Source organism: Armigeres subalbatus, chromosome 1, assembly GCF_024139115.2.
Source record: "Armigeres subalbatus isolate Guangzhou_Male chromosome 1, GZ_Asu_2, whole genome shotgun sequence".
Lineage (NCBI taxonomy): Eukaryota > Metazoa > Arthropoda > Insecta > Diptera > Culicidae > Armigeres > Armigeres subalbatus.
Genome location: NC_085139.1, coordinates 135,394,874 through 135,409,918, shown reverse-complemented (window position 1 = coordinate 135,409,918; position 15,045 = coordinate 135,394,874). Strand labels below are relative to the sequence as shown.

The 15,045-nt window shown below is 36.6% G+C and overlaps 1 protein-coding gene across 1 annotated transcript; it reads right to left on the bottom strand.

The window, feature by feature from the left end:
• Positions 1–7,841: 7,841 nt before the first annotated feature.
• On the bottom strand, positions 7,842–10,478 carry LOC134205161 (N-acetylglucosamine-6-phosphate deacetylase). The gene is made up of 6 exons (XM_062680150.1): positions 10,277–10,478; positions 9,663–10,199; positions 9,172–9,446; positions 8,811–9,029; positions 8,431–8,752; positions 7,842–8,362 (listed from the first exon to the last, which is right to left on the bottom strand). The coding sequence occupies exons 2-6, from the start codon at positions 9,865–9,867 to the stop codon at positions 8,136–8,138; spliced, it is 1,248 nt and encodes a 415-aa protein (XP_062536134.1). The 5' UTR covers positions 9,868–10,199; positions 10,277–10,478; the 3' UTR covers positions 7,842–8,135.
• Between the last annotated feature and the right edge of the window lie 4,567 nt (positions 10,479–15,045).

The following is a 15,045-nucleotide window of genomic DNA, read 5'->3' as shown; positions in this document are numbered from 1 at the left end:
GACTAGTCTAGTCCAATCCGCGTAGCTTCCCTTTTCTGTCAGATGTAGGCTTCATATTTTCAAAGTTATGTGCCATAATATCAATGGCAAAACCAAAAAGCTGAACGAACTTCGTGAAAATCGTGCCACTGGTGTCAATCTCTGCTCTTCGTATTAGCCCCTCCAACGCGATGTTGAATAGCAGGCACGAAATACCATGCCGTACTTTTCTGCACATTTCAGATGGATTCGAGAATGCCCCTGAAAATGGAACTACGCACATCACCCGATCCATCGTAGCCTTGAGTCCTTGACCTTGACTGACACGGCACAGCTCATTCAAAAATCCGTGTTCGTGCATTAGTTGCTATAGCTGATCTTGATCGATTGCATCATACACACTTAACTCATTTCACCGTGTTCGGTCAATTTTACCGAAATTTCAACAGCAGAACTGTTCGGTAATTTTTTCACAGATTTTTTGTAATTTTTTCCATTGTTCAACTGTCAAAATCACCGATAATCAGTAAAATTATTTACCGAACAGTTCTGCTGTTGAGATTCCGGTAAAATTTTTCCGAACTCGGCGATTTATTTTAAGTGTGACCGTTTTAACAATTCCGAACATGACTCATATTCCGAACACTCGCTTTTAAATGACCATTTTGACTTTATTCGTGTATTTTTTTTCCCAGGAGCTTGAATTCGTTTGTAATCTTGATCATCTGTGCGGAAAAAAAATGAAAGTTTTAGTTTTAGGGCGCTAAAACGCCAGTGTTCGGGATTTGAGCCAAGCGGTATTAGTGTTGTGCTGAATCATTATCAGACGATAATGTTTGTAATTTTCATGTGAAAACTTTTCACGTGAAAGCAGTAGGCGAGTTGTCGCCGGCGACAACTTCTCAATTTTAGTATTACGGAGAAAAAGAAAAATTTGGAAGGCTCCGCGGAAATAACGCGCAGAGGTAAATCCCCGCATAGAACAAATCATGCATAGTGTGCGTTGATTCAAGTTTAAACATAAAAACAAATCAACTGTCATGACTGGGATGTCGTGTGCCTGCCAAGACATGGAACATTGAATGATTTTTTAATTAATTTTAGAAGAATGATTTCGTGTGGGTAGATTCATGTAAGTAAACTTTTGATTATTTTTACAGGCAGCTTATTAGGCTTGCATAAACCTTCCGTCTACACAAAGGGTCGTCGAGTCAGGTCTTACCAAGAACAGGCTTTAAGCTAGCGTGCTTTGAGCGAAAAATGTTCGCTTCGGTAGGACCTAGGTACATGTTAATACATTCAGCTTTTTATAATATCTCAACAGTACTCGTTGTGATACCATATCACATCTTAGACAAGCCCCACAATTCTCAGCGGTCAGAGGAGATGTCACCAAGACCTTGTACGGCATCCTCTATCCCGGTCAGTAAAACATTTTTATTTCAGAATCGTTATTCCCCTTATTTTTATGAGAGGGGTATTAGAAAAACTAAAAACATAGGACTTTGTGGGAAATTCCTAAACTGATTGATTGAAGCTTTGCGATTCAATTAATTCATTTGTATTCTATTTCCCATCTATTGCGTTATCCAGAACTATCAACATTCTTTGAAACATTCCCACTGATCGAAAAGGATTTGAATAAAGAAATGTCATCCATATAAATATAAACATAAAATTGCGAATTCAGCAATAGCTACCTTTGATCACATACCGGGAAAATATTCATTGGGGGCGATTTGAATTTTCCAGCATTCCAAATTTTTCTTGCAAGGCGTAATACTCAAACGATAATAAACACAGAATTTTCATTCAAACATTAATCTTTACTAGCATCAGCTAATTATGACCAGTCCTGTTATATCTTCTATTTTGCGTTATGGTTCCATGGCAGTATGGAAAAAGAGTTCAAAATGTAACAGTAGATGCTTCAAATCAGGATACGATTTTCAAACGATTCTTAATCTTTGACGAGTTTTTATCACTTGATAATTTAAAAGTAAGATCGCGGGTGAAATCTGATCATCCTCGATTTTTTGAAAATTTTATTTTTCCCATCCCTTTATCATATGAGGCTTTGAAGTCGATGATTAGATGATGTGTGGGCACGTTGTATTCGCGTTTTTTCTGCAATAGCTGGCGTACGGCGAACACCTGGTCAATGGTGGAGCGTTCGCCCATGAATCCCAACTGGCACTGCCCTCGAACTCTCTTGCAATTGGCGTTAGTCGGCGGTATAAAATTTGGGAGAGTACCTTGTAGGCGGCGTTCTGCAATCTGATTGCGCGGTAGTTGCTACAATTCACCTTATCGCCCTTTTTGTGGATGGGACACATGACAGCTTCCTCCCACTCCTGCGGCAGAACCTACTCCTCCCAAATCTTAGTAATTACGCAGTGCAGCGCTCTAGTGTTTAAATAGATCTCCTGGTAGTTGGTCAATTCAAACGGCTTTGTTGTTTTTTAGCAGGCCAATCTCCTCCTGGATTTCCTGGAGATCCGGAACAGGACAACGTGTGTCTTGCCGCGTGCTTACAGGTTTATCACCATGCCGCCCTCGTTTGCTGACACGTTGCCATTCAGGTGCTCTTCGTAGTGCTGTCGCCACCTTTAGATCACCTCACGCTCGTCCGTAAGAAGATCTCCGTTTATGTTATTACACATGTCAGGCTGTAGCACGTGGCCCTCACGTGAATGGTTAAACTTTTCATAGAATTTGCGTTTATACAGTTGTTCCTTTTATTCATGGTCTCGATCTTCCTGCTCGTTCACTCTTGAGCGGTATTGCAACAGAGCGATTCCAAGCAACAGCATCAAAATTTAATAAAATTTTTAATTCATGATTTTCTATTGAGTTGAAACTTTGCACAGTTTTTCAATTTCATCTAAATCGTCATTTTTCGATATCAAATCTTCATATTGAGTCACGACTAACTTTTCAAAAGGGTGTATGTGAAAATGGTTCAAAAATATTCAAAAAGCTGCACAGCAAAAACGGAATGTTCGATTGTTATGATTTTTTCAGCAAAGTTAGACAACTAAATGGTGATTGTTAAGAAAATGTGCACAGTAAAAAAAAATTTTTTTTGCCTTTAAAAATATCATTTTGTCACAAAACTCAAATATCTCAAAACCCTATCTTTTTCGAACGTAATTTTTTAGGGAAAACGGTCCATTATATTAGCTATCTACCATAAAAATTTGGTGATGGTAAACTAATAAACAAAAAGTTATGACATTTCAAACATTTCACAATTTTCACATATAGTAAACAAAAAAATTTGAGTATTTTTTTCAAGAATCGCCGTTTGATGCTGATTTTATTGTTAAGGGCCTTGCGTGAGTTAAACAAGTTGTTTGTATGATATTCCATATTTATGTATTCATCGATATTATGTATATTATATGTTAAATATTATATGTATAAATAAATAAAAATGAATTAATATTATCCTTAGTATTAAATTAAATGTGGCAGTTACACAATGTTGTTATAGAAACTCTAAGAGTTTTGGGTTTGAATTTTGGTATGGGTTATGATATCATGAAAACAGTTTATTAATACTTATTTTTTATTTATTTTTATTCAATTTTTTTTAAATATCGAACACTTTTGAATTATTATCAGCACAGTTTGAGTATAGTTTTGCTTTAATTTTATTTTCCGACAATGGAATGAAACAGTGAGTGAAACAGTTCCTTGGATCGTTTTCGCGTTATTAAATTGCTCGATGAGCTCTGAAGCCTTTATTTCGTACTCTTCAGTAGTAGTAAAACAAAATGATAATTTGGTTAAATCTTTTTCTTTTCTACGATTTGCCCAATCAAAAAGTTCTTTCGCAGTTTTAATTGGATGCTCACGTTCTTTGGCTAAACTTGCTCTTGTGGCCATGCGCTTTATTGTTCCTCCAATAGCATCACAAGGACCTTTGCCATGTGATGTAGCAAAAATGCCATTCTGCATCAATTCCGTACATTGATTTAAATTGACATAGGCTCGAAAAATTCTTACGATTTTTGTACTGCGACGCTGCTCCATCAGACATGAAATATATCTTTTTGACTTCTTTATGCTTATCAACGCGTAAAAAGTTAATCATTTTTCAATGAACAAGTTTACGGATACTGAATCGTGTCTTAAATCTTCGGAAATTATAATAAAACTTAAGTGTTCAATTTGCGTACTTCCATTAAAATAAATAACGAATGGATGAATTGTAGCTTGTTGTACGTTCCAGTGATGGGACTGCATTTCATCTTGCAATACAAAGCTGTAATTTTCAGAAAAATCACAAATGACTAAAAATTCACCATTTTGTAATGTATTTTTCGTATTTTTTAAAAAGCTGGATTGTTCTGTTTTAATGAAATCGTGAGGGATTCAACTTTCTAATTTCAAGCAAAAATATGACACAAACTCATCTACAGGTTTTACAATAGTTTCTCTGTCACACCTATCCGTGGTCACCCATTGCTCAAATGATAACTGATCAATATATTTTTCTTCAAACTCAGCGAATAAAGTATTTTCCAATGATGAAGAATCTGGACAATCCGAACAAAATCGTAGATAGCAATTTGATGTTGTATTTTCACACAAAAGACTACCAGTTAACATTTTAATATCCTTTGTTAAATTGATTCTTTTCAAACTATGTAAAATAAGATTAATATTCTCATGGGTTGTGCACACACACACATTATGTGTTCCTGAATTGGAAAGAAGCTTACATTGCCTTGGCCGAAGGCTTGCAAATGAGGAAAACCTATTTTAATATTATCGTGAATTTCCTTGAAGCGTGTGTACGCTTCTTTCAAAGTCGTCATCATTAATCGTTTTGGATTGCTTGACGCTTTCCATCTTTTTTACTGATACATAATCTTTTGACCAGGCATAGCTCGACTTACTTCATCATCTTCAAAATATTGAACTACTATTTCTTTTGTCTCATCTGTTAATGCAGTACTAGACCTAGTATTTTTGGTTGAAAGACAGTTATTCTTCAATTGTTTTGCCTCTTTACTGTATTTCTATTGGTTTTGAACTCATCAATGGCATCCTGAATAGACCACGAACTTGGCAGCATCGACAAAATCAATAATTTTTCTTTCCTTGTCGTGGCTGCATTCGAGAACCTTTCCTTCATATTTATAATTACCTCATCGTAGTCTGTATTTTCCACATCATCAGGTCCTAATTTGAAGAGGTTTCTTCGTACAGCTTCGTTTATTTCACGGTATTTTTCTCCGGGTAATAAACGTAGTCCATCTTACTCCATTTAATCGGAGTCACTTTTATCCCAGCTATGCCCTCGTTAAAGCGTTCGATGTTGACCTTTTGGATACACTCATCTTCCGATTGATTTGTATAAACAGATTTCGCTGATGGTACGGTGGCAAGGCTCTCAGCACTTAATACTTCTGGTAATTCCTCAGTTGTTGTCGATACATCTGGCAATTCCTCAGTTGCTGTCGTTTTCGAACTTCCTGCGCTCTGCTCAACCGATGATATACAGATTGCTCTTTTGTCAACGTTTAGACGGCAGGACGTGCAAATGCGTAAATTTGTATTCAATGATGACATTGGAGCATAACCAGTCGCTTTCAGTTTATCTATGGTGCTTTCGGTGAGATTTCGTAACTCTTTTGAACACTTTTTTCCATCAAACGGCCTACAACAGTTGATAAAGCGGCTACTCATGTTGTTCGTAATATTTCAATAAACAAAATCACTTTTAAGTTTTTACTGACTAGTTTGGTGTCATTTGCTTGACTGAAGAAAAAAATTACTATAAGATCTTTAACAACCTTAGTAGTAGTAATTTTTTGCTTTTTCGTGAGCATTGTCATGGTATGTACCTATCATGCATTTGTTGTTGTTGAAGATACCCGTTTCCTTCCGATCATAAAGTCTATTCTCTAAGAGGTATATTTTTGCAGGTAAACTATAGACGTACACGTGTATATAAATCTTTGATTTTGCAGCTTTGTCTTAAAAATAACATTTCTGATATGTTTCTATCAACGTTATTATCAACAGGTTTCAACACTATTAAAAGAATTTTTCGCCAGTCACGTGCAATGAAAATTATGACACTATCAATACTTTTGATCACAACACTGGATCGTGTCTAAGTTTCTTATAGATGCTATGAATAATTAAATCAAAATATCATGAAAACAACTTGTTTAAATCACGTCCCTTAACAATAAAATCTGCATCAAACTGCAATTCTCGAAATAACTTACACAGAAAAAAATTTTTTTTTACTAATTGTGAAAATTGTGAAATGTTTGAAATGTCATAACTTTTTTGTTTATTAGTTTACCATCACCAAATTTTTATGGTAGATAGCTAATATAATGGACCGTTTTCCCTAAAAAAATTTTGTGACAAAAATGATATTTTTAAAGTCAAAAAAAAATTTTTTTTTACTGTGCACATTTTTTTTAGAATCACCATTTAGTTGTCTAACTTTGCTGAAAAAATCATAACAATCGAACATTCCGTTTTTGCTGTGCAGCTTTTTAAATATTTTTGAACCATTTTCACATACACCCTTTTGAAAAGTTAGTCGTGACTCAATATGAAGATTTGATATCGAAAAATGACGATTTAGATGAAATTGAAAAACTGTGCAGAGTTTCAAATATTTTCGAAATGGTCGCTCAGGATCGACTGACATGCCCCCGTGGAATGCCTCAACAATCTCGCCCTTGATGCATTCTACCAAGTGCAGCGGTTGCGGTGCTACCAATAGCGAGTCGAATATCTTTCCAGCCATCTTCAAGAGAAGCTGCGCCTAGCTGTTCTTCCGTTGGGAATGTCACTTCCAGTTGCTGCGCATAGTCTTAAACTAGTCTACCGTCTTCGACTTCGACACGTGTTGTACATCGTCGAGAGTTCTGAGCGCAGGCATACTCCAACGAGGTAGTGGTCGGATTAAATAGTCGCACTGCGATAGGTGCGGACGTTCGTTATGTCGGAGAAGAATTTACCATTGATTAGAACGTGGTCGACTTGGTTTTACGTTTCTTGGTTGATAATCCCCATGTGGCCTTGTGGATATTCTTCCGAAGAAGAAAGTGCTTCGGCCTACTAATCCGGGGGAGGTTGCAAAGTTTATGCATCGTTGGCCTTTGTCATTCCTCCATCACTACCTGAGCGTTCATGTGGCCGATGAGGTCCCGCAGTAGGCATCCATCATACGTCTGCTCCACCTAACAAACCTCATTTTTGAAGAGATCTTCTTCTTCTTCAATGGGATTACATCCCCTACTGGGCCATTGCCGCCTCGCAGCTTAGTGTTTATTTAGCACTTCCACAGTTATTAACTGCGAGGTTACTAAGCCAGGTTACCATTTCTGCATTCGTCTATCATGAGGCTAACACGATGTTACTTGTATGCCCAGGGAAGTCGAGACAATTTCCATTCCGAAAATTGTCTAGACCGGCACCGGGAATCCCTCAGCATGGTCTTGCTTTGTAGCCCTCAGTCTTTTATTTTGCTGGGCAGACGGCTGTGCAGATTTTGCCGAGCTGCAGAAATAAAAACTGAGTGTGTAGCGACTTACAGTTCAATTTTCCAAGCTTCCAAACGTGATCCTTTATTCGGCGCCTGGGTCTTTGTCGATTATATTGAGTCGTATGATCTCTTATTTCGTTCGTAATTTGGTTTAACATGCGGCTTATAGTGCCTGCGCAATCCTCCTGTCTCGCCATCGTGTCAAGTCTGTGTCCCACTAGGAACTGGGGTTGTCGCTTTGAGCCACTTTGGCGGCAGACTCCTGTCAAGCTCTTGGACATAGTATCTGCTGCCCCCAAAAATCGTTATTTTAGTCTTTCAATTTGACGAATAGAAATTATATATTATTGCTAAGAATTTGTATTTTCCCAACTTGGTTTGTATGGATAAGGATATATCGATTTAATGATCATTGAAATTAAATATAAAATTCCAACTGTTACTATCAATTAAGTTGATATAAACACTGGACATCATATAAGCCTTTTATTTAAAAAATCTAAATAGTGGAAAACATTTATTCGATTTGGTGTATATATTACGTCTTTCAAAGTATTGTTATAAATGCATGACTTAGACCATAAGAGGCATCAGGCCGTTGCTCTGCAACGGAACGACACGACTATTTATATCAGACAATATTATTTGTTTGATATTTAGATTTCAACTCCGACGACACAGATGTGTTCTCATACACGCATTCTCCCGCGATCCATGTGGATAGCACATTCAACGAATCGTCCAAAATGACAAAATCTGCATCAGCTCCATATTTGAGTGTGCCTTTTTGATTCTCGATTCCTATACATTTTGCCGGATGCAAAGAGGCGGCCTCTAATGCGTATTCGATAGAGCAATCTGAAAAAAAAAATGTAATACTCATCATAATCACACCCGTCAGTTGTCTAAAATTATGAATCTCTTACTTGAAGCTTTTTTAAAGAACCGAATACATTCATCCATCGGTGCGATACTTCCACAAAGGGTATCAGTATTGGCGACATAGGCCCGTCCGCGACGGACCTCGATGTCCATTTGTCCGATTCTATGTCTGCCATCAGTCAACCCCATTGCCGAAATAGCATCCGTTACCAGTATCAGTCCTTCAGGGTGAGTTTTGTAAGCAATCCTTAATGCCGCTGGGTGAGTGTGAACTCCGTCAGAAATGATGCCAAAGTAGACTAGTTTATTTGCTGGAATGTTATCCGTAGTCAGCAGCCCCACTAAACCGGGATCCCGATGATGGAACTTCAAAGTAAAGAAAGATCATTAGAGTGACGTACTTCGAAACCGAGATGCCACTTACCGGTAGCATTGCGTTGAATAGATGTGTTATTAGCTTTGCTCCATGTTGCACCGCTATTTCACCATCCGATAGATTAGCCATGGAGTGACCAACCGATACGGTGATGCCGCGATTACTCAGTTCACGAATTACTTCTGATGCGCCTTCTTTCTCTGGTGCAAGTGTTACGATGCAGATGTTGTCAAGCGATCCGTACATGTCTAACAGTGTTTTGAAACCCTTTGGAACAGAAAGCAAAGTAATAATTTTATTTAGGAAGGACATTGCTAAATAGCCTGGGCCTAAATCATGAAGCTATGTTTTTGTGAAGTGTTAGAAACGACATGGGTTCAACAAACACGAAATACTAGATCAAACTTACTTCGTCGAACTCCTTAATGCAGTCCTGTGGGTGCGCTCCCTTTTTGCTACTGTTGATGAATGGACCTTCGACGTGGCAACCCAAAATAGTAGCACCATGATGTCCACCAGGTTTTTTGGAGATTTTCGGTAGTACTGTATGATATGTGTCCGATGGTGATGTGACCAATGTTGGGCAGTATGAGGTGACGCCATGTGTAAGAAGTCCTTTGGATACCTTGGCAACGCCTTGTTCGACAGTTGCAATATCATAGGAAAAATCAACGCCGTATCCCCCTAATAAATGCGATAATACAAATTACAGTAGGTATAAGTATTTCCTAAAATCACTGAAACTCGAATCATAGGTAGATGTTTTATTAGGGTCTGTTCACTGTTCACGCAGGTAACAAAATACACGGAATTTAAGAACCCCCTAAAGCAATCCCGGATAAGTATTGCAATGACTAACCTAGTTTTGAGTAGAGATAGAAAACACCACTTTGTACTTACCGTTGATTTGCAAATCTATGAACCCTGGCGCCAATATTGCCCCATTGCAGTCAATCTGAACGTGCGCTTGTCGTTTCTCGTCGAAAAACACCTTTTCCGGGTCGATTATTTTGCCATCCCGGACCCACAAGTCATCCCGGATCAATTGATGTTCTCGCATCAGCCTGCAGTTCCTGAACTGTGTTAATCGGCGCTCGGAAGCCATGGTATCTCGTTCCTTTTATGAACAGAAATCACTGTTTTGTGATATACCGATGGAAGTAGTTGATAATTTTATCAAAATTTCCAATCTGTTTTATTGCCACCAATTTGTGTCAATGTGATATGAACGCAGATTCTTTCACTCGCAGCTGTTTTTACTGCTTACTATAATACCAAACAGTATCAGACGAAACACAGGAACAGCCAAACGAAGTCAGAGTAAACATCTGCATCACTGGACTGAAGGTGACGGCCAATTTTGCATTTATATTTATGAGATTGTACCTCGTCTATTTACTACACACAACAGAATCGCTAGTGTTATTGTGAAGTTTGCTGACCAAAATTGATAACGAAAGTATGTCATTCAGGATTATTCCGATCAAAAACGAAAATGGCCATAATGCGCCTACCTACTGAGTAGCAATGAGATACCAAATACCGAAATAGAATGTAAATTGAATGAACCAAAAATTCTAAACACTGAATCTGTAGATGTGTGCTATAGGAAAAAACCTCAAACAGCTGACCATAGTGCAGGAACCGTACACGCTTGACCGCACCGATATGTGTGATGAGTGGAGTTGATAGGAAGTCTTTATCTGCAGCCTGGAGGCCGTTTGGCTTTGCGTATTTTAGTTTACTATATGTACTATACAAAAGGAAAAAAATTACATATACCAAATTGTATTAAAGCTCGTAGTATACACTTTGTCATAATGACAAATATTTGCCAAGTCCATTCGGATATCTAGCAGGCTAATTAAATATCGGCATATAATCAGGTAGATTTGACGAACATTTGTTATTATGATAAAGAGTGTACTGATAGTTGATTGCGTTTTCAATGGATGCATATTTTTATTGAATTCGTTTATTTGTTAGAGCTCCACTTATTGCGCTCGTAGTAGGTATATAGTGATATGGCCTATAGTATTAGTTTTTTGGTGTAGGTACATATGTAGAAAGGATAATCAGAAGAGGGTTTGAAAACATTCTCTTAGAAATCGTCATTCTCTTAATTATATGTTAGATGTTAAACCTTTGTGACTCGAATACCATAATTCGTCATAACTTTCGAAATCAAACGTAGACTATATTAAAATTCAACAACAAAAAAATGTTTTTTTAGAATACATGTTGCACTCACTATGGCAATCTCCAACCTCATCCACCCCTTGTAACGATTTAAGGGTTTGACTACAAGATGGCCCAAGATGGATTTAAAAAAATGTATAAGCCTCTACCACTCCTCAAAGCGTTATGTATTTTGTAAATCGGCCCCTATGGTTCTAGGGACCTAAAAAAGCTTAATAATTGGTGAAGGCCCAGTTCAAAAATCGAGCTAAAAATACTTCTACTTCTCTGAACAAAGAATTCTTGGGTAAAAATGTTATGATGTAGACTTAGCCTATTCAGATTACGTCAATTATACTAATATGATAATATAGAATAACTTGTTGCCAATGCTCATACATTCAATGTTATTTCTCCATTCTAACACGTAATCTGAATAGGCTTGACTAAAAAAAAGAATTTTCCACTAAACAGAAATAATTTAGCACTTTAGCAAAATAATCAATAAAGAGCAATATTTTTTTTAAATTTCCATAGAGAGATATAAAAAACATAAAACATAGAATTTTTTCCATAGGTGCCCCTTCTTTCAAAAAATCTTGGAAAAAATGAAAAATTTAATCAGTTTTATTGCTTCTTTTTATGGAATTTTCTTATTTTTTATTGTTCTTCATTGATCATTTCGTAGAAAGTTTTTAATTTTGAAGAGGAATATATATTTTTTTGTGGGAAGTTTTGTAAATATTGCTAATATTGGTTTATTTATGGAAATTTTTTATTTTATTTAAGGTACAGTGGGGCAAGTGGGTAAAGGAAATCGTATATTTCATGTTCATCAAGTCATAAAAGTTGAATATAATATTGAAAATGATCATATTTATGACATAACAAATTATCTATCCAATCTTTATATGCCTGTGAACAAGATCTTTGAAAAATACTTTTAGGATACAAAATATTTGGAAAACAAAAAAATCGGTTTCAATTTTTCACTTGCCCCACATGTGGGGTAAGTGAAAAAATGATTTTAAAAGATGATTTTTCAATATAATAACACATTTTTTGTTCATATATTTCATGCAAATGATAATTATACTGAATAGAACATAACTGTGATCTGTTGTGATGTTTTTGACACTTCATGAAAGTCAAAGGGCACTAGAGTGCCTCCATTAAATGATTTTTATGTTTTTATGTTTTCTTTACTTGAATTTTTTGAGATGTAATATCTCATCTCCATTTGTGTCTAACACTACTTTCTGTTTCAGGTTTATAGTAAGATAATGAACCTTGGCGAAAATGCAGAGAAATTATCTTTGAAATATTCATCAAACCTGGAATCATATTGTGATTCATTAACAATCCATTAACAATTTCAGTATAGAAGAGTCTACATTAACAAATAGGGGCCCTCCTTATCCGTGCGCTAAGCTGCGCGGCTACAAAGCAAGACCATGCTGAGGGTGGCTGGGTTGGATTCCCGGTGCCGGTCTAGGCAATTTTAGAATTGGAAACTATCTCGACTTCCCTGGGCATAAAAGTATCATCGTGTTAGCCTCATGATATATGAATGCAGAAATGGTAACTTGGCTTAGAAACCTCGCAGTTAATAACTGTGGAAGTGCTTAATGAACACTAAGCTTTGAGGCGGCTCTGTCCCAGTGTGGGGATGTAATGCCAATAGGAAGAAGAAGAACAAGAACATTAACAAATAAATAAATTTTATAATATTCGACTAAATAAATCATAATTGTTGATATATTTGCAATAGTAGTGATATCTTGTATTTAAAACACTGACACGCTTGGCACTTTGCGTTCCTGATTTAGTATTACCATGTATCACTGTAATAACCAAAAGCCTTAGAATGAGTTCGAATTGGTACTATTTGTTTATATACGCTTAATAGAAATTATTTGTGTTTGAAAAAATAGAGAAATGCATTCAGTGTCGGAAAATTTTCACTTGCCCCACCCATGGTAAAAAACAGGCAAAACAATAAAATATTTTTTTCAAAAATTGTTATTTTCATATCAATATTTTTGTGGCTGGAATTCAAAACTACAAAGAAAACCAACTTATCAATGCACTAATTGAATGTGTTATGGAAACCAACATAAAAAAATATTTGTATTTATTGACACGCAAAACAACTTGTGCAAAAGATAAACTTGGAAGGTTAATAAACTTTTACTCTCGCATGTTGAAATGGTTCATTATTTCATGTTTCACTTATTCAACGCATTGATTTGAATGGCCTTGTATGATTGTGAAGTGAAATTGGATAATTCTGTGCTTCATCAGGGAAATTCTTGCGTTTTTTTCACTTACCCCATTTACCCACTTACCCCACTGTACCTTAATGGAAAATTTTTCTTATTGAAAATTCTTTTATAACTGCAACTTTTGCGCTGACTTATTTTTGTCTTGTGGAAAATTTATAGAAATTTTGCATTATTAAGTAAAATTTTATATTTATTTATTACTGAAGGAAATGATCTACGGTGGCGCTATCTACTCATTTCATAGCGGCAGATTTTGCTTTTTCATTAATCCATGTCTTATTTTTTATGAAAAAATTCCAATTCCCTATGTACATTTTATTTTTCTGCCGCATATAATTTTTTTGAATATGTAATAATTTGTTTTTCAAAAGCTAGTTTTTTTGTTAAATATCTTGGCTGTGCATTGCACAGAACTTGTTTTGAAATGGACAAATTCATATGAAATTTGAGAATCCACGTGACTTGGAGGGACTTGAACCCTCAACCTCCTCCTCTCTAGATAGGCGTGATAACTCCTACACAACAAGCAGGGGCGTCGTGTGGAATAATTGGGAACCTGTTCAAAAATGTTTAATAATCAAATAATATTCTTATTAACGCTTCAGCACGTGCGCGGTGGGGCGCCACTCGTCGCTAGCACGCTTTGTTTAAAAAGGCAACGTTCTTGCACCAAGTATTGCCCTACCAAATAACTATGACTGGCGCCACCAGTGACCATCGGAAAAATATCTTTATAAAGCTCACTTTTCGTTGTTGGTCGTTAGCAATGGAAAAGCATCATGCAACCATTTCATAACCAATAAGTTTTCATTGAAAGAGTGAGGTTATGTACATTATTACAGCTATATTTGAGCCTCATATGATACACGCACATGCAGAAACATCCTAGAAATGTACGAACTTGAACAAACAATATTGAAATAGAAAAGCAGTGCTAGTGACAACGTAATCGGCCACGTAATATGCTGAAGACAATGTTCAAATAACTATGCTGAACCAAGCAGATCCCCACGAACTAAGTCAAATATGTACTGATGTTACTACTGGCATCCGTATCATGTGTAATTTTGTATTCCGCGCATAGTTGAAACGACAAAAGGATAGGTCTTTTGCTCGTTCAAATTTGAAGTTGAACGAGTTGCAACGAAATGTGAGAGGGCGTCGATATTATGCTTGCAGCATGTTGCAGCACTCCGTTCCCAAACAGACGAACAGAGAGAAAATTTTCGTCAAAATTCTCTCTCATATTTTCTTTGTTCACGTCGTAAACTTGAACGAACTGCGACGCCGTTTCGTTGCAAGGTTTGTTGCATCGCTTCGTGTTCTACATATTTGCGGGCAGAGACAAAAAAGCACGTGTTTTGATGCAGGAGTGTCTTTTTATGCATTGGAATGATACAAACAACCAAACACCTAAATACAAAAAGGGAAGCTACCTATTTGCCTACACGGACAGATAAATCAACCCAAACTTTGAGTTCAATATACGCACTCATGAGAATATCGTAGAGAAAATTTACCCAAATTTGGGTAGTTTTCCCTTTCTTTCCCATGATTGCTATCAAAACTAGAGCAAGATGCAAACACCTCACCGAGGTTGCTCAGCCCAATAACCCAAATTTGAGTAAATTCAATATTCTCTATTTTGGGTTGATTAAGGTCCGCTTTGGATAAATTAAACTCAGCTTTGGGTAAATTGTTTACATGGGATTAAAGGCAAACTACCTAGTGCCAGAAAAGTCATTTTACTCAAATTTGGGTTATTGGCCCAAACCACGGTTTTGAGTGCAAACAACCCACTTTTGGGTAGTTTTGGTTTT